Below are 27918 nucleotides of genomic sequence, written 5' to 3' on the forward strand. Positions count from 1 at the left end.
TCCAAGTTTTAGAGGCTAGTTCCAATCTTTTTAAATAATTCTGTTAGAACTATCTAGTTTGTTTGATTGATTTATTTTCAGATGCTAATTAAAAGTAATGGCATACAATTATACAGGGATCCCCAAAAATCTTAGTGTAGTTTTAAGCTTTGGTGGCTTAAAACTAGGGCAGATAGCCTCCTATCAATTGCTATCCTAGCAATGGAGGAAGCACAGGGCTTAGAATCAGGACGACTTATCTTTAAGAATTCAAATCTGGCTAAGGGCACTTACTAGCTATGTGACTCTGGGCAAGTTTGCCTTAGTTCTTCATCTGTAAAATAAACTGGAGAAGAAAATAGCAAACCACTGCGGTATCTTTGCTAAGAAAATCCTGAATAGGGTCATAGTCATTCACTGAGATTATAAATAAATTAGAAGAACATAGGATAGTCTACCTCTCAGACTTTGAGGAGGAAGGAATTTGTGACCAAAAAAGAGCTAATGTGATCATTATTGATCACAAAATTGAAAATTCTGATTATATCAAATTAAAAAGTTTTTGTACAAACGAAACTAATACAGACAAGATCAGAAGGGAAGTAATAAACTGGGAAAACATTTTTACAGTTAAAGGTTCTGATAAAGGCCTCATTTCTAAAACATATAGAGAATTGACTCTAATTTATAAGAAATCAAGCCATTTTCCAATTGATAAATAGTCAAAGGATATGAACAGACAATTCTCAGACGAAGAAATTGAAACTATTTCTAGCCATATGAAAAAATGCTCCAAATCATTATTAATCAGAGAAATGCAAATTAAGACAACTCTACACACTACATACCTCTCAGATTGGCTAGGATGACAGGAAAAGATAATGCTGAATGTTGGAGGGGATGTGGGAAAACTGGGATGCTGATATATTGTAGGTGGAGTTGTGAACGAATCCAACCATTCTGGAGAGCAATTTGGAACTACACTCAAAAAGTTATAAAACTGTGCATACCCTTTGCACAGCAGCGTTACTACTGGGCTTATATCCCAAAGAAATGCTAAAGAGGGGAAAGGGACCTGTATGTGCAAGAATGTTTGTGGCAGCCCTTTTGATAGTGGCTAGAAACTGGAAATTGAGTGGATGCCCATCAATTGGAGAATGGTTGGGTAAATTGCAGTAATGAATGTTATGGAATATTATTTTTCTGTAAAGAAATGATCAGCAGGATGATCATCAAGCCTTCAGAAAGGCTTAGAGAGACTTACATGAACTGATGCTGAGTGAAATGAGCAGGACCAAGAGATCGTTGTATACTTCAACAACAATATTGTATGAGGATCAATTCTGATGGATGTGGCCATCTTCAACAATGAGATGAACCAAATCAGTTCCAATTGTTCAATATTGAAGAGAACCATCTACACCCAGTGAAAGAACTCTGGGAAATGAGTGTGAACCATAACATAACATTTCTACTCCCTCTGTTTTTGTCCACTTGCATTTTTGATTTCCTTCTCAGGTTATTTTTACCTTATTTCTAAGTCTAATTTTTCTTGTGCAGCAAAATTACAGATGTATACATATATTGTGTTTAACATATACTTTAACATATTTAATAGGTATTGGTCTACCTACCATCTAGGGGAGGGGATGGGGGGAAGGAGTGGAAAAGTTGGAACAGAAGGTTGGCAAGGGATCAATGCTGAAAAATTACCCATGTATATGGCTTGTAAATAAAAAGCTATAAAAATAAGAATCAGTCACAACCAAATGACTGAACAGCAACAAAACTGCACTAATACTTTTTGGGATACTCTGTATAATACAGTTTCTTGACATGATCCAGGACATGTATAGAGAAAGCTCCATATGTGATTCTTCTTAATGTCTAAATTTGTATTCCAAACCCTGATGATCCTTGTAATGAGCAAGTTTCTCAGTATGTACTTTCAGAATATTGTTGTATTATTCATATTTTCAAGGCAATATGAACATTAATTTTGTCTATTTATATTTGTCTTTCCTTTGGTTCAGAGCATAAGGAAAAAAATATCATGCAATCAAAAGCCTTCTTTATTGGTTGAGAGTGAATTTGGGATCATTCTCTAATGGACCAATGAGCATGATTCAACTCAGTCTGGGTGTGATCTAGGATCTTTGGAGACCAGGAGAAGAAGGTGTTATGGTAGTGTTGGGCAAGAAAGGATCATAAACGTCAAGTCAGATATGGGGAATTATATCTAAAAAATTGTTCCTGAATAAGTTTTCCTGTAAGGATGCGGTTCCCGCAAAACAAGAGAAGGGAATTGTAAGGGCCCTTTAAATGGGCGGCCACAGCGCAACAGGAGATTGAGTGGCCCAGAAGTATTCTCTGTGGATATTAGGACTGCCCTGTGGGTGGGATCCTGGCCATATTGAGATAGCTTTGTAATAGGTGACGGCTCTCTTGCTGGTTGGCTGTGTGTGTGACCTCACAGGCCCTTTATAAGCCCACTGTAGGCAGCAGTCACTCTCTTTAACCTGGCTCCCTAACCTGGGGTAGCTGAGCCAAGCTGATGGATAGCCTAGAGAGGTAAAGAGTTTGGTAGTGAACATGTGGGTCTTCAGACCAGGTGTTCACTAGGGAACCAACAAGTCAGGGCATCGAGTCAGGGCATTATGCGAGTAGGTATAATAAAGGCTTTTAAGATTACACGTGGCTGTTCTTGAGTGCGCTACCGGTTATTAAACTATAGATTCAAGAGATCGTGGCCTCAGAGGAGGCGAGCCGGGTAGAGTTGACACTGCAAAGGTCAGTGGTCAAATGTACTCTGTTGGGCCTAGGGCAGACTAGTAATAGTAACTGCCAGGAGTGCATGTTACATTTTCCTTTATTTGTACTTCTATCTATATTGGCCTAGTATACATTTCTATATTTACATACATGTAAAGGAGAGTGATCAAGGGAGGTCCCAATCAATTTTATGAGTTCTCCATAGAGTTCAAGTATAATTGTCATATCTCTCTCTATTCAGTGAATTCCAGTGGCTCCCTATTACCTTCAGAATCAAACAGAAATTTGTCTATCGGGTTAAACACTTTCCTAACTGCTTTTCCAGCTTTTTTATACATGATTCTTTCATTTTACAGTTCTTCCAAACTGACTTCTTTTACCCTCTGGTACATTTTTTTTTTAGCCAATAGTCCCCTATCCTTGGAATACACTTGCCCCTTGTCTCTGCCCCTTACAATCCATTATTTCAGTAAATTTGCAGCTCAAACACTATTTCCTATATTAAATTTTTTCTATTCAGTTCAGCTGCTACTGTCCTCCTTCCCAAAATCACCTGCAGTGTTTGTTAATGTAATTACTTGAAATTTTTTTTTTTGTATAAATACTATATCTTTCTATATATTGAGTCTGATAGGACAAATGTAAATTCCTTGAGGGCAGGGACTGTCATTTTTTACTTTGTGTCCCCAGAACCTAGCATAGCATAAATATTACTTGCTTGCTTGATTAATTCAGAGCCCCGAATCTCCCTATAAAATTACTTGGGATAAAGCTAGGATCGGCTTCTAGAAACTTGAACAAATTGATTGATCTCTGCCAGCACTTTAAAAGGATTCTTTTAGTGTTCAAAAACATTTTTACAGTCTCATACTCCTCTGAGGCAATGGCTTAATAACATTTTGGACTATAAAGATTTCATTATTTTCACAAAGTATGCCTCAGCACATTTATATCACCCTATTATTACAAATTACTATAAATATTTAAAACAAAACTACACTTGTCAAAACAATTGAGAAAAATGTTTTGTAATGTTACTGCTTTTATATTTTGTATTATAATGTAGTCTAATGTTCAAAGTCTGGTAATCTGTAATGTGTTGCCCAGTTATTAATGTGAATTAATGAGGCTTTGCCAGATTTTAAATGACTTTGATCAGTGGTCCTCATAGTTAAGTGATTTTGGAACTGCTTTTGCAATCACCATTAACAAAGAAATCCACATTACTACTGTATATACTGTAGAATCTAATGTAATACCATATTCTAATATAGAGATCTTGAATGGCCATAAGTTATATGTGAGAGAATAATAAGTGGCTCAAGGACTAAAGGTTGAATATTAGTCACTCTGATTACACTCTACCATTATAATTTTCTAAGTAAAAGAGATAAAAATATGGATTGAGACTTCATATTTAGGAAGATTAAAATAGGGATTTATTCTTTATGTAGGATATAATATTAATTTTTGATTTTGATCCTTAAATTCCTGTCTTAATGGATTGTTCAAGAGTTGACAACTTAAGTACAGGAACAGTGGCTAATCAAGCAGCCAGTGTAGTTACTAATTGCCTATTCTTAATAAAGCATCATGCTGGGTGTTACATGAGAGTAATACAAAGAAACATAGGGTACTGTACCTGGCAGAGATCATCACAGATTTGTTTAATCATGGATTTGTTTAATTAAGGAAAGCTCTGTGAATGAGTTAGAATTTGAAATGGACCATACGTTCCAGGAGAGTGAAAGGTCGGGTGGAAGGGATGAAAGGGAACAAAGCAGAGTGCAGCTCTAAAGAGGAGAACCACAAAGGGACAACTTATTTTTTGCAAGATAGATGAGCCCTTAAATGGGCTCATTTAAGAAACAGGAACTTTATCCCATTGGCACTCTCAGTTTGCTGTATATATCTAATGCTTTCTCACTTCTATGACTTTAGCTGTACTCTATAACTAGAATACTCCTCCATTCCCAAGACTTTTTGTTTTTGGAAGCAATTGGGATTAAGTGACTTGCCCTGATCACAAAAAGTAAGCGTCTGAGGCAGGATTTGAACTGGGGCTGTCTTCTTGACCCCAGAGCCAGTGCTCCATCCACTGAATCACCTTGCTGCTCCCTAAGGCTAACTTTTGAAATCTTAACCTTTAAGGCCAGTTCAAATGCTATCTCTTTCATGAAACTTTCCCCTTAACACCTTGATTCAGAAATGATCTTGCCAGACTTAGATATTGTAATTCTCATTGTATTTTAATCTACAATGATTCAGGGGTACTGCAATATACTGCATAGGTATGGTGGTACCTTCTCTACTAGATTGTGAGCTCCACAAAGCAGGGATAAAATGACATGATGAAAGAAGTATTTTAAGTACTTAAGTGTTTTAAGACTAATTCATCAGCATGGAAAAGGATGGATTAGAAAAGGGCAAAATGGGGAGCAGGAAGGCCAATAAGAGAATCCTCTGGTAATCTGGCTGTGATAGCAGATTCAAGCAAGAGAAAAACTATAGCTATGGATATACAGGAATGGAAGGGAGACATTCAAAGGAAAAACAAACAGGGTGAAGATCTTAGAGTTTGCAAGTTCTAGCTCTTTCACTAGCTTTCTGTGTGATCTTGGGCCAGACACCTGGCTCTCTCAACTTCAGCTGCTACATCTGACTGAGAAGAAAAACACGAAATCTATGGTATGATCCTAGGATTGCTTCTGTAGACCATGGCAAAAAAAGACTTCAACATTAAATGTGGCACTGAAATTATATATTAAATAGAGAGCACCCCAGAAATCAGTGATGAGTATTAGGCGAACAGCAGAAAGCCAATTAAATGTATTCTGGTTTGAATGAAGCAAATGAGGGCCAGCAAGACAAAGACAAAACATTAATAATGGGTATCAATTCAAAATAGCTCAGTTCTCTTTTTCTGATTACACAATCCTATCCACACAGCTCTTTCCTGCTAGGAAAGATAAATTCCCTAGAATGTTCAATGAGATGGCTTTCTATTTTGGTCCCTTTCTTTATCTTCTTCCATCCTGACCAACTTCCCTTCATAGTACTCTAGGAGATGGGACCACGGAGACCAAAATCTATTCGAAAATAAATGAATCAGTTGGTACCATAAGTAAGCTAATAAAGAGACTATGCCATTAAATAAAGAAGTCCATAGTTGTAACAAGGAAGCTAGGTGCCATAATGGATGGAAGGATTATACCTGGAATCAGGAAAACCCAAGTTCAAATTCATTCTTAGATATACACTAGTTGTATGATTCCGGATGAGTCATTTATCCTCTGTCTGCCTCAATTCGGTCCTTTATATAATGGTGATAATAGCACTCAGCTCAGAGGATTGTTTTAAGGATAAAACTAGATAGATAGTATTTGTAAAGATGTTGCATACTTTAAATCACTATGTAAACACTAATATTATCATCATCAGTATTATTGTTAAAATAAACTTGGCTCGAAAACCAAATATGAATGAAAGGAATCTAGTTGATATTTGATAGTTCTGTTCCAATTGTGCATATTTTTCTATTTTAATTTTCTTTGGTAGATTTATATACAAAGTTTTACATTTCTCGAGCCAAAAACACACATTTTCTAAACCAATTAGCTGGCCTAATTTTTTATGGGGACAAAAAATAGAAGCAAAGTAACTATGTATTTGTTGGGGAATGGATGAGCAAACTGTGTTATATTAATGAAAAAATTTTATTATGCGATGAAAAAGGAAAATATGAGGAATTTGATTTATATGAACTAACACAGAGTGAAGGTGAGCTAGGATAATGACTAGATAATGATTACAGTATCAGAAACAAAAACAATATTCAAAGACTGCTATATCCAACTTAAATTCAATGCCCAATTTTAGACTGCAGAATCAGTCAATAAAACATTTATTAAACACCTATTAGTTGCCAAGCACAATGCTAGGTTTTGAGCATAAAAAAATAAAAACAAAGCCTAAGTGAAGGGACTTATATTGGGGAAATATATATTGGGAACTGTTATTGGGGAAATAATATTTTGCAGATACCTAAAATATACAATGTGGATATAAAACAATCTTGGTAGTAGAGAGCATTGGAAGACAAAGAGCTACAGGTATCAGGAAAAGCTTTGTTCAGGAGGTGGCATTTGATATGGAATTTGAAAGAAGGTTGGGATTCTAGAAGAAGAATATGAAATGTATTCCAGAAATCAGGGACAGTCTGTGACTAAGGGAATAAAAAAAAATCACCAAACAAACAAGCCTAAAGTCATGAATAAAACTTAAAAATAATTAAACAGCTCATTTCTTGTCCTGCTCTACATCCCCTTGGACTAATGCTAGTATGAAGTTTCCATCAATTACAAAAAGAGTTTCATACTTGGCTCTGTACCACCAAGATAGGGTGCAAGATGAAAAACAGATTCAGTTTCTATCAATTATACTTGAAGTAAAATATAAACTGCCTAGAACAACAATTAGTCCTAACAGAACCAGAGCTTAGTTCCATTCAAGTTATTCATTCTGTGAGGTCCTTTCAAATACTCCTCAGTGCCCTCTGAAATTGTTTCTCTTCTGTGCTGATTTTCCTTTGGTTTTTCTCATTTTTCTCTGCACATGGATTTTTTTTCTTCTTTGAATTAACTTAGATACTACATACAGAATATAAAGGCTCCTCAGGTCTCTGAAAAAAATTTTTTTTAATGTACATGTCATCTTCTGTATGAGGTATTTCTTTCTTTCATTTCCAAATGTCTTGTTTCTTTTGTGTGCAGTTTCTGAAGACTTGGCAAAGAATCAACAGATTTTGCTCTTATTTAATAATTTTAAACTTCCTTTTTTTTGATCTTTCATAGAAGGATCTTTAGTATTCTTTGCTATTTCTCCTGTTACAAACAATTTTGTGTTTCTCCTCTCAATCATTTGGCTTTGGGCAATTTAAAATCCTTGTGCTTTTTACATTATTAAACAGTCTTTATTACTTAAGCTATAATCTCTATGAAGGAAAAAACCCACATTTTATTTAAACTCTGAATTTCTTTCAGGGCTTACATTAGTGTTCTATATATCTCACATCTTTAATGAATATTTGTTGTTTCACTGCTACATATTAGAGAGTTAACTATTAGAGAGAAATGGCTTAATTGAGGTTTGACATTTCACCAGAGAGAAGTCACTTCCTCCATAGTGTTTCCCAGGACTTGATGTTCCAAGGGATTTAATGCCTTTGAAGAATGGAAATTGTATCAGGAAATGCAGAGGCTGGTGTGAGGAGACTTTAGGGCTGGAGAATTTGATAGCTTTGTGAAATCTGCCAATGTTACCAGCCATCAGCCTAGAAATTCTGGCCTAATCCTCAGAATCCAGAGACTTGCCAAAGAGCAAGTAGAGGAGATATTCAACTTGTGTAGAGATAGTCACTGAGAGATACTAGGAATGGGTATTCAGGGCACCAGTGAATAGAGCTGGAACCTCAGTCATAACCATCCTAGAGAGTTTTACAGTCATCTCTATCCCTAAGGCAATTGTTTTCTTTGTCTCCTCTAAAAAGTTAGAGGACTGGTGTGGGTGGGATGGAAGGAAAGGCAGAGATTAATACTTAATACTTTGCCAAGAAAACCCCAAATGGATTACTAAAAGTCAGACACAGACATGATGGAAAAAACAACTGCACTAAACCTTGGGAACATGTGAAGCTTTCTCCCTTTGTTTGCTAATTGTTTTGATCCCAGTTAAATATTTTACTTTTAAATTGCATGCTCGTGGTCAGTTAGTAAGAAGTAAACTGAGTTCAGGTAAATTTGGATGTACCCAGCTAAACTGGCAAAGGGGCTTAAGCCACTTGAACAATTTGTTACAATAAACAAAATACCTAATGAGAATCCAAGGTTGGGAGGCATAGGCTACAGATGAAATGATTTCAAATTCATTTAGATATTAAATTCCCCTAATATATTAAAACCTTATAATGATGCTTCAGGGTTCCAGTTTCCTTTTTGATCATTTAGCTCTTCTTTCCTCCATTTTATATATAATACTTACTCCCCTTCAACTTAAATCTTCTACTTTTGAAAACATCTAAATCATAGGGCCTCTTTATTTTCAAAAGCTGACCGTTCCTCCCATGGGCTACTCAGTTGTTTAGTCTTTAGTCCTGATGTAGGTAAACTCTGTTTAAAAAAACAAAAACAAAAACAAAAACAAAACAAAAAAAACTGTCCCCTTTTGATCTGTGAAATTAAATCTCTGAAATTCTGTTCCCTTTGATTCCTGACCTCCCAGACTCCAGAGAGTCTATGAGAGAGAGCATATCCTCCTGGCTGGCATTTTTTTAAGGCAAATCACCCCCCTCTGCGTGTGCATGCGTGTGTGTGCGCGCGCGCACACACACACACACACACACACACACACACACACACACACACACACACACACTGATAGCTGAATCCCCATTCAAATTCAGACTGAAAAAGTCTTCAGAGCAATTTCATTCAGTTGGGAGATCCTGGTCTAATCAGCTCACACCCCCAGAGTCCTCACCGTCAAGATCTCATAAAATAAGTTTCTGCTCACTTCTTTGCAGAATGTCCAAAGTAGCATGCTTTGCCTCTTTGGCATAACTGCCGGGACGGACTCCTGCCTGCTGTGAAGACATTCTCTTCTCAGTGCCATTCTCCGTTTCCCTAATAGGACTTAGCCACTAGGAAGTCAGTCTTAGCAAAGCTGACTTCTCATCCAACAATAAACTTCCCTTTTGCCATTCAATATTTCGCGTTCGTGAACTCTTTCATGAAGGACCCTGCACCAATCAGAAGGGGATTCTCACAACTCTCTAAACTCCCACTGAGCTCATCAGTCCTATTGTTGCTACTTTCTGCTGTTTGCCTTTAGTCTAATGATACATAGAATGAAGAGAGGAAGAAGAAGGTGGTATAATTATATTCAGTGTATGTACTACTGCTTTGCAGTTTTGCTTTTAAGGATAACATTATTATAAAGGGAAGATTAAATGAATTCAGTTCTGGATCATTCAACTATGGATTCAAATAACTATCCAATTCAATATGGGAGTATTTTGGAAAATACATATTCCTCCGTTTGCCCGAGAGCTTAACCCAGAAAAGCTAGAAACTTCAAAAATCATCTGAACTAGGTTAATAGAAGGTTTATTGGAAACAAGGTTTAATCTAGAGATCATCTATACCTATAATTTCTGTACATCAGTTCTATGAGACAAGTAGCTTTTCAGGTATTTAATCATTTTTCTATGCTTAGTAAATAGTAAGCACTTAGTAATTCTTGTTGACTATTGTTGAATCATTTCCCTCTCCCTAACCACTCCTGATCACTCCTAAAAATATAATGACCATATTGATTTAAGACAGGATATTTTCCTATCATGAAACATCGCTATTTCCATTAAATATGATATGAAGACAAGTAAATTATATAGATCTGAGTGAAAACATTTTATTAATAGTTAATGTCCTCCATTGGGTGATTTATTTTTTAAATTCGGTTGAGATCTAATTTTATACCTTAAGCCATTCAATGAACTTAGATGTCTTAACATCCTTTTAATTTTTCAATAAAAAATTTTAATACATTTATTATTATACTGAAGGATACAGCCTAAGATTTGCCACTGGATTCTGGAAAATAGGTCAACACTAAGTTAAATGCTTCAGCTAAACACAGAACATAATTTTATGGGCAAAATTAAAACAGTTTAGCTTCCTTTTCTACTCAGTAAGACGAAATGTTGCTGAATAATCAGTTAGTAAATCCTTTAATTCTTCAATTGCACTGCATGGGTCATCAAGATTATATACTTGGTGCTAATATTGGTGGTTATGTAAAATAGGGCATGGGGACTATTTCTAGACCAGTTAGTAATCAAAGCTGATACATAGCAAAAGGTCATGGTGGTGGAGGACATGATAATTTTAATATAAATATGAGTATGATATGTGATTTTTCATTGATTTATAGAAGGACCAACTCCAAAAATCATGACAAAAAACTTTGTTTTAATGCCAAAAGGTATGAATTCCATCAATATGAAAAATAATGTAAGAGTATGACACACATTTATGGATTATGAACCCATATTATATTAATTTCAATGGTATATGTTATGTGAGGCTAATTTAAAACTTTTATCAAAACCTTTTAAGGTTTTTCCATTCACTAGCAAATTTTTGCCATCTAGCCTTAAGGGGCTAGTGTTCTAACATCTAGGCATCTACTACTGGAGCCTTTGAATATTCCCTAGTAATCAGTACCTCTATTTTCAGAAGAAATCTTTTAAGCCCATCTGGGTTCTACAGTTCCTGTTCTCACACAATAAGAACTCTTTTAGGAGCCTATAGGAATGCTCTCATCTGGTATTGATCAAACAGGTCTGTTTTTAACTCCCTGTTAGCTCATGGTGAGTTAAAGCCTCTCTTCTCTAGTACCCAGATAGTGTTTATTTTATTCAAGTCAGCACTCCTATTGCACAGTTGTGTTTGAATAAGATCCTTTCTCTAATGCTCTTGTCTTTCAGTCTCATATCTTCCTTTGGGGCTGCCCCTCTGGGCCAAGTACATAGCCTAGGGACTACTTCATAAAGATCTCCACAAGAGAGGAAAAGGAGTTAAAATGATGACTCCAATCATAAGCATTGATTCAAAAGAAGATTTTTAGTCTTCCTAAAGCCAGTGAATAAAGCTTTCCCTGCTTCGTACCTGCTAGGACAGTGATCTCTCACTGAATTTCTGTCCAAACTTTTGACCTTTCCTCCATACTTACTACCTTTTGTATATAGATGTTAGACTGGATTGCAAGTTCTTTTAGGGGTCAGAGACTGCGTATTATTTTATATTTTTACCTCAGACCCTAGTGCCTTAAAAGTAATAATCCCTGATATTTATTGTTTATTGCTTGTTATTAATGTTTATTGTATTGAGTTGTTGAATTCAGTGATAGAAGAAGATTTTCCCCATTTATACAGGATAGGGATAAGGATTGGGCTTTTATTTTATTGATATAGGGAACTCTCATGTAAGGAAGCTACTTTTACCAATACAAGTCAGCAACTTTGCTGCAACTTAAAAATTTTATTAAGCTGCCTGTACTCCTGAATTACCCAGGATCACAAAATCAAAATATATTAAAGGTGGGACCGAAAAGACTTTGGCTTTTCCTGGCTTTGAGGCCAGTTTTCCAGATGCTGCACCATGAATGATTAACATAAGACCAATTTACAGTTCCTAAAGAATTACTCAAAAATTTAGTTCGCTCATTTCTCAAAAATGAGTCTAGGTAACCTGAATTTTGGCTCCTTCTCTACCACAAGTAACTGTATTCTATTGATAAAGTCAGTAAACCTTGGCCTAAGAAATGTCTGGTTCTTAGTAACATAATATTAGATATGTGAGCATGTTTGTAGATGGACAAGCATGAATCAGTGGATAAAGAGATTGAAGAGAAAGCTGATAAGTGGAAGGAGACAGAAAAAGGCAGAATCAAAACATAAAAAAGATGTGTTAGCTAATGCAAAAAAAGTACAAATATCTTTTTGCTAAAGACTTTAGTAAAGGAGAAGTGACTGAAGAGGAGACTGGAGGAGGGCAGCAGGGTAGGGAAGAAAGAACTTATGACACAATGGCCTCCGTTTTGGTTACTTGGTTGGCTGTTGTCCTTCCTTCTCAAAGAAGACCAAAATAATATCATTAAGTTTCTCTTATTTGAAGTATAAGAGGTATAGAGAAATGGTTGGAGGAGAAAGGAGATAATGGAATAGATTCTACCAGAGAGAAATAAAAGGCTTGTCATACAGCAATGATAATGCAGTTAATATCAGATATTATGAATTTGTAATGGACTCAGGTAGCACTGTAATATGACTTTCTCCAAGAAGGAGCACACTGGTTGGAGCAGAGAATGTAAATGGTGAAGATAATCCAGAGTTGATGTTGGCAAGACAAGAACCGACAAGAAGGCAGGGTATTCAAGGGCTGATAATGTAGACTCAGATTGGTTCAATTGGAAAGCTGAAAGGATCAAGTTTATGAAGGAAGGCCACAGTAGGTAGGGGTGGTAGACTGTAAGAACAAGGACAAGTACAGAGACTGGAGGTTATAATGAGGAGAAATTTAAGGCCAGGGAGTTGTGACTGGAGAGAGGGGTTTGGCATTTTGGATTTTAAGAGTTATTCATGAAGTCATCAATTATGAATGTTAGAGTTAGCAGAAGAGTAAGAATGTGGGTCTACTGAATACCTTGATAAAAGAAGGAGAATGTGCTGGAGATGTGTAGAGGATTGAGATGGGAGAAGAACATAGAATAAGCTAAAAGGAGGGTTTAATGAATAAGTTGATAAAGCAACAACATGCAAGTGAGATGAGGAGAAAGAAATTTGACTCTTCCTCCTGAACCAGTAATTTGGGGTTAAAAGCTGGGAAAGGATGAGGGAAGAGCCTTAGTCCTGGGGATGATAGGGAAGCATTATTTTTTGGAGATTTGTGCAAGTTTTCTTGTGCAAGTTTCTACAAATGCAAGAAGAGGGAGAGAATGTGAACTAAGAGATTCAGGATAAAGAAGAATTTGTAATAAGAGAGCAGGGGTTAGAATTGAATGGGATCCAAAAGAAGAAGCTAAGGACCTTGTTATAAAACACTTAAATATTGAATAGTCCCCAAACATGTAACCTGAGAGCAGTATTATAGGAAAGTATTACTGCATGAGGCATAAAAAACATATTTTCCTAAAATTTTCTTAAAATCTTTTATTTATTACACTTGTAAGAGCTTGGACAAGTCACCCTACCTTTCTGGGATTAAGATTTTCATCTGCAAAATGAGAATGAAGGGATCTCTAAGGTCCCTTCCAGCCCTAAATCTTATGACTTACTTTAATTGGTAACTCATCAGGGTAGAACTATAAAGGTAAGAAAAATGTTGGCTTGTTGTTAGTTAAAATTGACACTCTAAGGAATTTCAGATAAAATAATTATGCTTCCAAATCCTCAAGCTCTCTATCTACATGGAAAAAAAGGAAATGGTTTAGAATGACTGCTAGAATTTGAACATCATTGATTCAATGTTTCTAATCTGTCTCCTCCAGAAAAAAAGTCATTTAAATTAGAAATGTGTAAATGACTAGTGCTTCAGAATAGCCTGACAAATTACCCATGAATATATATTAAATGGCTCTATTTGATTAAAAAACTTTCTGGGCTAGTCCAATATTAAAATAATATACTGAGTTTACAGAATATTTATTCTAGGTACCCTGGTATCCTCTAAAGCTCAGAAGCATAGAAGTTGGCACTGTTGTAGTCTTAAATGGAATTATTATAGCTTACTCTTCAACCTTATGTCTAGATTATATTGCATCACCTTATCATAAGGTATTTAATTCTCTCAACATACATTTTGTAATGGAAAATCAAAGTTAAAGTCACAGTAGAAGCTACTATGAAATTCATCATGTTGGACACTGATCAGACACGAGGGAGTACACATTTTCTTTCACCAAAGAAAATTGTTACTTTAAATGTTATTACAATAAATACTTTTCAATTTCAACTTCAACACTTAGAGGAAAAAAATTGGAAGCAATAAAACATCTTTTTTTCTTTTTCTGGAGGTGGCCAAAGGAAGAAAAGGATAGCTTTAGATTGTATTGTTATCTTTATGATGCAATTCATTCTACAGCACCAACAGTATATGGGGCAGGCTAGTTAGAAAATAGTCTCATAAAGTATTGTGGAGTGATAATAAAAAAATATCAGAAAAATTTGTTTTCTTACTTTTTCGTAGAGATATAGGAATACTAAATAAAACTGATTTAATCGCTACAATATGGAATGTTACATTTCCTTAGAAGCCAAGCATTTGCAACTTCTTAAATTGGAGGTCAATCCAAGGAAGGTGAAATGAACAGAATATTCCCTGGGGCTCACTTATTATACTGAGGTCAGTTAAAGCCCAAGTGGCCAAGGAAATAGCAGCAGGAAGTCCAGGACAGAGCAAGGATCCAATTCTATTTCTTCTCTCATTCTCAGCAGGTAACTTTATTTTATATTTCACTAAGAAGATTGAGGACATCTGGAGTGAGCTCTTTTACCTCTACTCTCTTCTATCTCTTAATGACACTTATTCACATCTATCTTTACACATTTTTTGTTTATTTTACAGTCATGTCCAACTCTTTATGACCCTATTTAGGGTTTTCTTGACAAAAATGCTGGAATAGTTTCCCATTTCCTTCTCCAGCTTATTATAGATGAGGAAACTGAAGCAAATTAGGATGAAGTGATTTGTCTAGGGTCACACAGTTAACAAGTGTCTGAGGTCAGATTTGAACTCAGGAAGATGAATCTTCCTGACTCCAGACCTGGTGTTCTACTCACTAAGTCACCTAGCTGCCACTTTCTTTTCATACTGTTTAGAGGAATAATTTCCATTCTTCCTTTCCAGAGCTAACCACTCTGAGACCTGTGACTTTAGTCCCATCCTCTCTTTGCTTGTGCCATCAATTCTGTCCACTTTTTCCACCAGGTATAACTTCTTACTTCACTGTTCCCTTCCTCTCTATCTGTAATCATATTCAGGTCTCCTTTATCCTAAAAAACAAAACCAAAAACCCTCAATTCTTTGACAATGATAGTGCTTATGACTAAAATATCTTCTTAGAAATAATGGTCTACAGTGTCTACTTTCATTTTTTATGTATACTCACTCTTTTGTTCCTTTTTTTTTTTTTTTTTACAATATTTGAACTTAACCAACACTAAATAAGCTGAATATTTCCATATATATATATATAACAGAAAAAGAATTCTGCCTGTAGCCAAAAACCTATCACATATAGCTTGCTTATTTTTTTAATGTAATAAATATATTATTTTCAAAGCTGTCCTGGTGGTTTGTTTTCTATTGACCTTTAAAATCTAACATTTCCCATGCATTTAAAATGCTTCAATGACTTTTTCTTATTCTTTGTTTTTATTTTGCTAAATCTATCTATAATTACATTTCTCTATTCTCCCCTTTCCCTATATTTAAAGGGGGAAACCCCCCCCTTTATACAATCAAGCTATATACAATCAAGCAAAACAAATTCCCCACACTGGACTTTTCTGCCATTTGGCAGAAAATGAATTTCTAATTGTGCATCATAAGTCCATTATCTTTCTGTTAGGATAGGGTAGAGTATTTCATTACCAGTGACTTGAAAATATGATTGGTCTTTACAATTCTATTATTATATAAATTGGTCTTCTATTTTTGCTTACTTCATTTTGAAATCAGTTCATAAATGTTTTCCCAGATTTAATACAATAATTTGTTTAATAATCCCCCAACTGATGGACACTCCTAAATTTCCAGTTCTTTGAGACTACAAAAAGCAATATACATATTGTTGTGTGTGGGTCCTTTTCTTCCTTCTTTGAGCTCTTTAAGGAGGAAGCCTAATAGGTCAAAGAAGATGAACAAATTAGTGACATTTTAGGGTTAAATTGTTTTTCAGAATGGATGGAACCATATAGAGTTCCACTATTAACGCAAGTAATTCCCTTTCCATCACCACAGCAACTCCCATTGCTATCCTTTTTTGTCTGATTTTATGTACATTAGGTGAAATCTCATAGTTTTAATTTGCATTTATCTTAGAGATAATTTTTTTTCACAAATAATACTTTTTATATCCATATTGCACTCATTAAGTATCACTGTTTTCCTTAGTAATATAAAAATAGTCTAGAGATGTCCTCATATTTCATGGCCTGTGATAACTGTTAATGGGTATGAATCCATTTCTGTGGTAATTCATCATAGATGCCACACACATACACCATATCTCACACAATCCAAAGAATATGTACCTTAAGTAAAGAATAATTCATTCCCTCTTGCTAGTAAAAACAGACCCCTATAGTTAAGTACAGCACTCAATAAAAAAGATGTGGAATCTTTATCAGCCAAGTTTTAACGAACCAGGGAACTCAAATTAAAGCAAAGGTTCTTAACCTAGGATTTGTAAACTTAAAAAATTTTTTTTTTGGTAATTTCATTTCAATATAATTGGTTTCCTTTGTCAATCAATATGTTTTATTTCATATAATTAAAAATATATTGAAAAGGCATACCTTACCAGAATGTCAGTGGGATCCATGACATAAAACACATTTGAAAACTCTTAGTTTAGAGTCAGGAAAGTATATTAGGCTTGGGTAGGCATTGCAAACTATGGTCTGTGAAACCATAAGAATCTCTAAAGAGTTTTAAGAGCTTCTTTAAAAATATTTTGAAATAGTGCCTACCTTTATTTTGTGTACATTTTGATGTTTTTAGGCTGATATTGCTGCTATAATGAGGATGTGAATGCTAAATGATAAAATGCAGTGAAGAGAGTTCTATTCTCTCAGTATTAAAAAAATTGTTCCAGGTCAAACATGAAATATGAGATAGCCTTCACTTTTTGTTGGATCCATTAGAAACTTATTTTATTCACCTCCATTTTTATATTGAGATATTTCATAGTGATTCTCTTAGACAATATTTATCCAGCTTGACTGGTAGCAGTGCTATGGATTTATAGTTTGGCAAATTGATATATTCTTTGAAAATGTATATATTCTGTAACTGGAAGGAGTGTATAAAATAAAGACATGACAGAACATGATAATCATACCACATGCTTAAACATTTTGTTGTTCTGGGCAAATTCACTAAACCTTACCAAATTTCAGTTTCCTGGGAGAATAGTGATACTACCCAGACTTTCTCAAAAGATAGTTAAGGATAGATAAACTAATGCATTTGAAAGTATTTTGAAAACTACAAAGTGCTATGTACAAATACAAAGATTATTATCATTATTCATAATTTATAACAATGCTATATTATCTTTGCCATTAGAATATAATCTCTTTGAGAATAGGGGACTGTTTTTGGTTTTTCTTTGTAGTCTTACTATATACCTGGTTCTGTGTTTGGTACGTAGTAAGTTCTTAATAGAAAATTAATTTTTTTAATTGATTGATCATAACCCCTTTTAGATATTTTTATTTAGTACACAAATACCATTATGGGAAAAATGCAGAACTAAAATATTTTTATTTAATTTATTTGAGCTCTATTTAGCTTTTTACTACATTTGTTTACTATGTTTATTGGAGTTACTAATATTATTCTTCACCTAGTTACATTCTGCTTACTGGAATATCTATACATACCAAACTCCTGTAACATTGTTAATGAAAGAATAAGAACCACTATGTTCAAGTTAGATATTCTTGGGAGACTGGAAAAAATGATTAAAACTGATAACTTGATTCAATCATTTTTGTTTTTGTTGAATAAATACCTGCTAGTACTTGTTGGACATACAAATACTTGTTAGTATCTTTTTTTTTTTATGTGTAACAGGAGTGCCCTATTCTGACAAAACAGACTTATCTGAATGCTCATAAACCTGTGCTAGAAGCTGGAGTATGGGATAGGAGAGAAATAGAAGAAATGGCCTTTGCTCTGCAACAACTTTTCTCCCCATTTCTTCATCTAAAATCCCCTTAATATCTTTTTCAACTCTGTCCTTTGCTTCAAAGTTGCAGAAAGAGGAAATTCCCTCTCACGACCTCCCTTTATTTTAAACCAAAATACATTGTTTAGGTGGGCAGCTAGGTGGGCAGTGGCTAGAGTGCCGGCCCTACCACCAGGAAGACTCAGCTTCGAATTCTGGTTCGAAGCTAGTCTCAGACACTTACTTAGCTATGGAATCCCAGACAAGTCACCTGACTCTGATTCCCTCAGCTTGATCATGAGCTGGGGAAAGAAATGGCAATCTGCCGAGAAAATACCAACAGAGCCATATCTGTGAAGAGTCAGACACAAGTGTGATCAGTAATACACACTAAATAGATTTAATTGGGTCCGTGTTGTTTTCCCTCAATAATAAGTACTTCTTGAGTTTTATATCCAGAGTCGGACACAGAGGGACTACAGAATGTCTGCTTTACTAATCTGTAACTGTATTCTTGGTGTTCTCAGTTCTATGTGTAACATGTCTGGGCCATGACTAATGCGTGCAACACTAAGGTTCTTAGGACATGAGATCAATACCTTCTGATCAGGCTGAAATCCTCCAAGGTTTTCCTCAACTTTTGGAGAGTCTTGCTCCATACTCATGATAGGAGGGACAATTGATATGACTCATAGTCTTGTCACTCCCATCATAAAGAATTTTGGGAAGGAGAGAGACCATATAGAGCCTGGAGAGGGGAAGAAGGGAAGGAGGGTAGTTGCTATGATACCATTAGCACCAGTCTCTAACCATGGCTGTGTCTTTGTCTCTGTATTTACATGTACTTTGTTTCTTAAAATGGCAATTGTGATCAAATCTATGCACATTATTGCTAGGTTATTTATTGGGAGGGAGACAAAAATTTCAATATTTTTCAAAATCATAGTTTTTGTCTGTGGGCTAAGATATATAGAAAAGTTAATCATTCATTTTTATAATTTCCCCTGGTCAGAGAGAGCATGTATTTTGGGGTTTCTCTATTTAATGAGTCAGCAACAGTAGTTGCTGAGACTTAGGTGGGCTGGCTTTGATGTGAGGTTTATGCCTTCTTCCTTGTCTTGGTTTGTAAGGAAAGCTACTTGTGGAAAAAAAAGAGGGCTGAGGGAATAGCATTAACAAAAAGACAATCCAAAAAGGGGAGTAACATGGTCTACAAAAATGTTGGGACAAATAAGGAAGCTAACCAGCTAGGATATAGCACCATCACTGCTAAATATGTAACAGCAAATATTTTGACACCAGTGATGATGGGCTTAGTTTTCTTTTTCTTTTTTAATAATAGCTTTTAATTTTCAAAATATATACAAAAATAGTTTTCAACACTCATGCTTGCAAAAAATTTTGTTCCAAATTTTCCCTCCCTTCCCCCAACTCCCTCTCCTAAACAGCAAGTAATCCAATATATGTTAAACATGTATAATTCTTTTATACACATTTTCACAATTATCATGCTGCACAAGAAAAATCAGATCAAAAAGGAAAAAATTAGAAAGAAAACAAAAATCAATCAAACAACAACAAAAAGTGTGAAAATACTATGTTGTGATCCACACTCAGTCCTCACAATCTTCTCACTGGATGCAGATGGCTGGCTCCATCACAAGATCATTAGAACTGGCCTGAATCACCTCACTGTTGAAAAGAGCCAAGTCCATCAGAAATGATTATAGTATAATCTAGTTGTTGCTGCATACAATGTACTCTTAGTTTTTTTTTTTAATTGAAAATTTTATTTTCAAAACATATGCAAGTGTTTCACATGTATGAGACTGCCTGCCATCTAGGGGAGGGGATGGAGGGAAGAAAGGGAAAAGTTGGAACAGAAGTGATTCAAGGGTCAATGTTGAAAAATGACCCATGCATATGTTTTGTCAATAAAAAGCTATAATCATAAAAACATATGCAAGGATAATTTTTCAATACTGACCCTTGAAAAATCTGGTGTCCCCATTTTCTCCCCTTCCCCCCCATTACATAGATCGCATGTAATCCAATATATGTTAAATCCAATATAGGCATACATATTTATAAAATTACCTTGATGCACAAGAAAAATCAGATCAAAAAGTAAAAAAAAAAAAGGGGGGGGGGAAATAAAATTCAACCAAACCACAACAAAAAGAGTGAAAATGCTATGTTATATGTTATAGTCCCACAGACCTCTTTCTGGATGTAGATGGCTCTCATCATCATAGGTCTATTGGAACTGGTCTGAATCATCTCCTTGTTGAAAAGAGCCACATCCATCAGAGTTGATAATCATACAATATTATTGTTGTTGTGTACATTGATGTCCTGGTTCTGCTCATTTCACTCAGCATCAGCTCATGTAAGTCTCTCCAGGCCTTTCTGAAATTATCCTGTTGGTCATTTCTTATAGAACAATAATATTTCATAACATTCATATACCATAATTTGTTCAGCCATTCTCCAATTGATGGGCGGCCACTCAGTTTCCAGTTCCTTGCCATCACAAAAAGAGCTGCTATAAATATTTTTGCACATGTGATTTCCTTTCCCTCCTTTAAGATCTCTTTGGGATACAGACCCCGTAGAAATACTGCTAGATCAAAGGCTATGCACAGTTTGATAGTCCTTGGGGCATAGTTGATGGATTTAGTTTTCATAGAACACTAAACAAATATATCACATTAAGGCAAGTTACTTTAAAGTGCACAAAACAGATGGAAGTATCTTATGTACGCTATTGCAGACAAAAATCTAGAATCCCTTCCTAAATCAATATTAAGAATAATACCTCTCTATTTAGATTTATGACAATCTTATATAAGGTCTCTTAGGGTAATTAAAATGCAAAGATTGATTTATAAAAGATATATCTGGTATCATATTAATTACGGAACAGTAGTCAACCTATCTTCTAAATAAAAAAAAAATAAAAAGAGAGAGAAAGAAAAAGAGAAGAGAGAGAGACAAAGAGAGAATGAGAAGATGAATAAGAAAGAAGAAATGGGAGAGAATGAGACTAGGGGTGGGGTTTGGGAAGATACAGAGAGAGAGAAGACAGACATATAGAAAGATAGATTCTAGACTTTTTTTTTTTTTTTTTTTTTTTACTTTCCTAGCAGGCAGGAGTCAGCTTTGTGTTTACAAAGTTTATCAACCTCATCAACAGTGACAGACTTGGCTCTTCAACAATGAGATGATTCAAGGCAATTCTAAGAGACTTGGGCTGGAAAATGCCATCCCCATCCAGAGAGGCAACTATGGAGACTGAACAGGGTTTGAAATACAGTGTTTTCATCTTTTTGTCTTCATTGTTTGTTTTCTTTCCCATGGTTTTTGTTTTCTTTTGATCTGATTTTTTTTTGTATAACCTAACAAATATGTAAATGTGTTTAAAAGAATTGCACATATTTAACATATCAGATTGCTTGCTGTCTTGGAGAGAGAGAAGGTAAGGGAGGGAGGGAGACATATTTGGAACACAAGGTTTTACAAAAATGAATATTGAAAACTATCTTTAAAAATATTACATGTATTTGGGAAAATAAAATACTATAAAAACAAAGTTTATTGATCATACTAGAAAATATTTCTTTGAAAATAATGTAAAAAAGTATTTTTTTAAAAAGAGAAATAATCAGATATTGCATTCTCTTTTTGAACACTGAATTAATTGCACTTTAATAACAAAGACATTTCCTTCCAAATAGACATACAAATTCATGGAATTTCCTTGATAGTTATTTTAAATGATTATTGGTGGTTGTGTTTCTTTCTACAAAAAAGTAGGGATTAACTCTATAACATTTCAAATCACAGCAATTGAAAGAGACATTCCAAATAAACAAATAACATTTTATGCTCTTCTTTCTAATCTCTATCTCCTGGCTTCTTCAGCTTCCTTTAAGTTCCTGATAAAATATCATCTAATGTCATAGTCCTCTTTGAGAATAAAGGACAAATAACAACCAGTGAGTAGTATGAGCCGCCCCATAGGGGCATCCAACTAGCCATTTCTAGTTGGGCATTGCAACTGCCATCCCTCTGTTGATTATTTCTAATTTATACTACATGTACCTTATTTCTACAGTTATTTGAATGCTGTTTCCTCCATTGGACTGTTACTTTCTAGTATTATTAACTGAGAGATTAAATATTTTGTATATCAATACACATCACATTTGAGAGAACCACTTATTAAAGTTGTTTATCCTAATTGCTCAATCATATCAGGCATTTTGAATTATGTCTATATGGCTGATAAGGGAGGCAGTGTGGTATAGTGGATAAAGGACTACTTTCAAAAATAGAAAAACTGAGTTCAGATCCTGCCTCTGACAAGCACTGGTTACGAGTTAATCATATAACCTTAATGACATCCTGGGTGATGTTATAAAACACCTGCAGCTATAAAGAGTGTCAATAAAGTCCCCCTATATTTATAAACTTATAAGTTCAGACCAAAAACAATGTATGTGGAAAAGGATTTTTCTTTTTCAAAGAGTAGGATTGAAGCTGAAATATCTACATCCATAGAAAAAAATATACATAAACAGATTTATTTATATGTATCTATATATCTAGATATGTATGTTCACATGTATATATGTTTATATATCTAGAGTCACAAATATGAACATGTATTTTGTCTCTTGTTGCCAGAGAATATAGTTCAGGATCTTCTACAGAAGTGTGTGTGTGTGTGTGTGTGTGTGTGTGTGTGTGTGTGTACATGGCTATTAATTCCTTAGATGTGACCTTTGAAAAGGCTATGGTCACAAAAGAGAAAATGTCAATATCACCATCAATTAATGTGCTTGGATACCCATCCTGTGATAGAAGTTATAAAGTGTGTATCTTACCTTCTAATTTTATTACATATTTTAAATTGGAATTGAAATGATGGGACCTAACTTCTATGAAGTACCTAACCTATGAAGTAATAACTGCCATGAACTACTAAAAGTATATAATTACAATAATAGGAATATGACCCGCTTAAGTATTATTTAGCTAGAAAAAAATACTGAAAATGGTAAAATAAGTATATCTTTTTTGGTCAGTACATTTTACTGGAGATGATGTAAATGAACTAACCTAATACAGTAGTTTTAACAATAATAGCCAAAACTCAAAGCGTCTGAAATGTCAACTTTCTTCAATCTAAACAGCACTGTCAACAACAGATTTATTTTGCTGACCTGTTTGGTGAAGATGACTTCTAGCCACTTCAAATAAACGCAGGTGCATATTTGTAATGGGGTTAAAGGAACCACAGGCAAGGAGAATAACAGGAATCTTGCATCTCATTTTGTTAGGAGCATCAAAATTTTGCTTAGCAGCACAGCTCACCTAAAAGAAAAAAAAAGAGAGTCAAAAGACATTGCTATAATATTTTTTCTCAAATTAGTTTCTCGTTATTAATAGACTTGTATGATTGGCCAACATGAAAGTATGTATGTATGTATATATGGAATATATTCAACACTCATATATTATAAAATATACAAATATTCAGTTATACCACTTAACATTCAACTTAGGTATAGGAAAGAGCCTCTAAATGTATGCTTTGGCACCAGCAGAGGAATCAAAGTCTGGAAGTCTGAAGGAACTTTGAAAGCAATTTTAACATAACCCTTCCTGATTTGTTGAATCCTTGTTACAACACTCCTGAAAAATGATCATCCAGACTCAGCTTCAATGGTACCAATATAATATAACTCAGTAACCACAATAGGCAGCCTATTTTTAAAAAAATTAAATGGATTTTAGTGATATCTTTTAACATCAGGTTCATTTTTCATTGCACTCCTTCCCCCACCACTCCCAGAGAGCCATCCTTTGTAATAAATAGAAAAGAGGAAGAAAAAAAAAGTTCAGCAAAAACTAACCAATGCATTAAAAAATAAAAAACAACAAACCTAACACTGCATGCAACACTGCATTCCTATGCAAAGGATTTGGGGAGGTACAGCACTGTCTTTTATTTGAAGACAAGACTGGTCATTATAATTTTGCATCATTTAGTTTTGATTTTGTTGTTATTATTATTGTGGTTACTTCGTCTTACATTGTTTGGAAATTGGGCATATTGTTCTCCTGGTTCTGTTTACTTCATCTGCATCACTTCATGTAATTCTTTCTACATTCTCTGTATTTATCATATTCATAATTTCTTATGGCATGGTAATGTTTTATTGTATTATTGGAGGCAGAGCCCTGGTGCTAGCAATCTCTTACTTGTCATTTAATTTTGCATCAAATAAGGCACTAGTAAATCACTAAATATCTTAACAAAGAAGGAAACTCTAAAATAGCAAGGAAATGGAAATAAGGATACAATTAGCTTCTCTGGAAACCTCCTTATCTCCTTATGGAAATGTACCTGGTCATCAGATCATCAGGATATGGCAATTTGTGTGGTCTTAAGTATCTACCAAGTCTGAGGGGTTCAGATTTCACTTGGATGGGATTTTCTATTTTCCCTAGATGACCAAAAAGTCACACCAGAAAAACTGGAGCCAATCAGGTCCCAGGACAATTTTGTCTTCTTTTAGGCAATTTTCTGCATTTTGTAGTAGGAAAGAAGCTGCATCAGGGAGACCACTGGTCCTTTCATAATATTCAGATCTAGTAATTTATTTAATGAGAACCCAATTAATGAACCTTTTTTCCAGTTCTCTGCTATTATAAAATTCTATTGGAGGGGGGAATGGGGAGGGAGTGTATGGAGAGAAGGAGTGGGATGACAACATTTACTAAGCAACACTTCCTATGTACCAGAAACTATTATAAAAACTTTAAAAATATTATCCCATTTGATCCTCACAACAAGTCTAAAAAACAGGTACTACTACTACTACTACTACTACTACTACTACTACTACTACTACTACTACTACTACTATTATTACTATTATTAATCCAATTTTACACTTGAGGGAGGTGAGGCAGAGAAAACAGAGGAGGATTTAAAACAGAGACAGAGACTTGGGGGATACATGATATGGATGAAGAGCCAGAAAAGGAGACTGAGAGAATAGATAGGAGAAACAAGAGTAAGCAGTATCACAAAATCCCAAAGGGAAGAGAGTCTCTAAGGGGAAGAAAGTAGCAAGCAATGTCAAATGCTGCAGAGATCTCAAGAATGATGAAGACTGTGGAAAGGCCAATGGGTTTGGTAATTAAGTGACTAGTCCTGCGTAATATAAAGTCAGGAAAAAGTGAGATGAAGAGGGGATTTTTTTTTGTAAAGTCTAAGTATGAGGGAAGGTTTTCAAATGACCAAGGGGAGGTAAGGGGGTGCTCAAAAAAAAAGAAGAAAAGGTTTGGAATAGTTACTGTGGTGAGTGGGATAAAGTATGAATTAGAGATGATTGGACAGATTACCTTCCTGCAATGAGGGTTCAGTTGAAATCAGACAACTAATTTGTGGTAGACCTGGTCCACCCCATGATATCATGTTTCAAGTTATAGTTTTATGACTCCTGCCAGCATGAAAGTATCAATCTTTTGACATTCACTGAGACCTAGGTACCCATCTAAATAATCCGTCATCCTTTCCAGGATAAAAGTGACAACGGAAAGTAAGGTTTATTTTTATCTCTCCACAGGGTAATGGTGGTATTGAGAAAAGAAGTAGCCAATCCTGGAAAGGATGGCTAAGGATGCTGCGTTATTTAGAGGGGGACTTAGATTTTAGTGAACGTCAAAAGACAGAAGGATCAGGAGAAAGCATTGTGTAAAAAGTAGACATCTGGAGTGGGGTTTTGTGGTAAGATAGGATTGAAATTATGTCATACAAATAACAACTAGTTATCCCTCTTGGCTTTATGCCATCTTAAATTTGACAAGTACACCATCTATATCTTCATATAATCAATGATAAAAATACTGAAAGAAGCTAAGTCCTATAAACATGCCTCCTGTCTCCTCTTCATAAAAGAGGCCATTCTTTGTCTCATTTTTTACCTAACCTTATCACTGAATGGGAGTTGTCTCAATTAAACTCAGATCTGGGAAAGAGATCAAGGTTTCCCACTGCACTGAGGACTATCTCCAGTTGTCTTGATCTATATCTGGCCACTGGACCAGATAGCTCTGAAGGGAGAGAGACGCTGGTGACTTTGCATGTTCTTCCCTCACTTACAAATCATGACACTGTCTTCCTAATGTCATGGTTCTTTTCAAGAACAAAGGACAAACACCAACAACTTTTGCTAACTAATACTTTAGGTCTTATAATTCAGCCACTTTTGAATCTATTTAAACTACAACTCAGACAACATAGTAAAATTTATAAAGGAATGTTGAAAAAGGCTTTGTCAAGTTCCTGCCTAGATGAAAATTAGATATAACAGTCTTCTGATCTACCAAACTAGTAATGGTGGCAAAAAGCAAGAAAGAAGAAATAAAAGGAAAAAAGAAAAGAAAGGAAGAAATAAAGAATGGAAAGAAAGGAAAGGAAAGGAAGGAAGAAAGGATGGAAAGAAAGGGATGAAGGGAGGAAGAGAGGAAGGAAGGAAGGAAGGAAAAAAGGAAGGAAGGAAGGAAGGAAGGAAGGAAAGGGAAGGGAAGGAAGGGAAGGAAAGGAAGGAAGGAAGGAAAGGGAAGGGAAGGAAGGGAAGGAAAGGAAGGGAAGGGAAGGAGGGAGGGAGGAAGAAATTTAGTTTGGAAAAACTTGTTCTTAGTGAGCTTGTGCTTACATTTAGTGAATATTGTTTTGCTTTCTAAATCCTTTCATATCAACCATTTAATAATTCACTCTAATTTTTTTTTCCTGAGGATTGACATCAACTTTGATTACAAAAGCTTGGCAGAATCCACTTTCTTCCCTTTTTGAAAATCCATACACTTGTCATTTTCTAGTGTCTTGCAACTCTTACATTAACCAAGATTCTGCAAAGATCACTCACTATGGCTTGGCAAATCCACTTGCAAGTTCTTAAATAATCTTGCTATTAGAACTCTAGCTCTCTGGATGTTGGTCCCTTTGATACCTCACTTTAAAGAAGGCTTCTAGGTCTCTGGAGCATAGTCAAAGGCAGAGTCAACAAAGTGTAACATAACTTGTTTCTGAAGTGACTTGCCTTTATGAAGTCTGACTTTATAACTTTGACCTGGCTTCTTATATTTTAATTTCCTGCTTAGCTTGTCTTCCTATTGCTGTCACTTTACATCTTGCACTTTGGTTCACCGTCTAGAGCCCTGCTTCACTCCACCTGATTTCCTGGCATCATTGGTTCTTACTGGCTGCTGACAGGGACTCAAATGTGGTCTTGACCTCTACTAAGCTGGTAGCCTTTACTCTCTTGTAATGCTTTGACAAGACAAGGTTCTGACATTGAGAATGTAATTTGTCCAAGCTGACAGATCCAAGCTAATTTCAAATAGCTAGGTACTCTTTTATCATCTTTTCACCAATCATGGGCTTCAATTTTTCTCATAGTCCTGTCTTTTTCTACAAACAGGACTAGAATAATTCTACTTTTTCTCATCTGTCAATATTTCATACTATAACACATATGCATCTTCTTGTATAAAGCAGTTAGATCTAGGGAGAGGTTAAGTGAAGCCAGAGTCCTCAGGGGCTCCCATGAAAATGCTCACCACTGACTACCACAA

General features: G+C 35.2%; 1 protein-coding gene across 2 annotated transcripts in view; it reads right to left on the reverse strand.

Moving 5' to 3' along the window:
- The window catches only part of NMNAT3 (nicotinamide nucleotide adenylyltransferase 3), a 151269-nt gene that overhangs the window by 28467 nt on the left and 94884 nt on the right, over positions 1-27918 (reverse strand). For both annotated transcript variants that reach the window (XM_074301663.1, XM_074301664.1), the window contains one exon: positions 23493-23643. In XM_074301663.1, coding sequence (XP_074157764.1) covers positions 23493-23601 — 109 coding nt within the window. In that variant the 5' untranslated portion in view covers positions 23602-23643. The remainder of the gene's footprint in view (positions 1-23492; positions 23644-27918) is intronic.

The sequence above is a fragment of the Sminthopsis crassicaudata genome, chromosome 3 (genome assembly GCF_048593235.1).
Source record: "Sminthopsis crassicaudata isolate SCR6 chromosome 3, ASM4859323v1, whole genome shotgun sequence".
Classification (NCBI taxonomy): domain Eukaryota; kingdom Metazoa; phylum Chordata; class Mammalia; order Dasyuromorphia; family Dasyuridae; genus Sminthopsis; species Sminthopsis crassicaudata.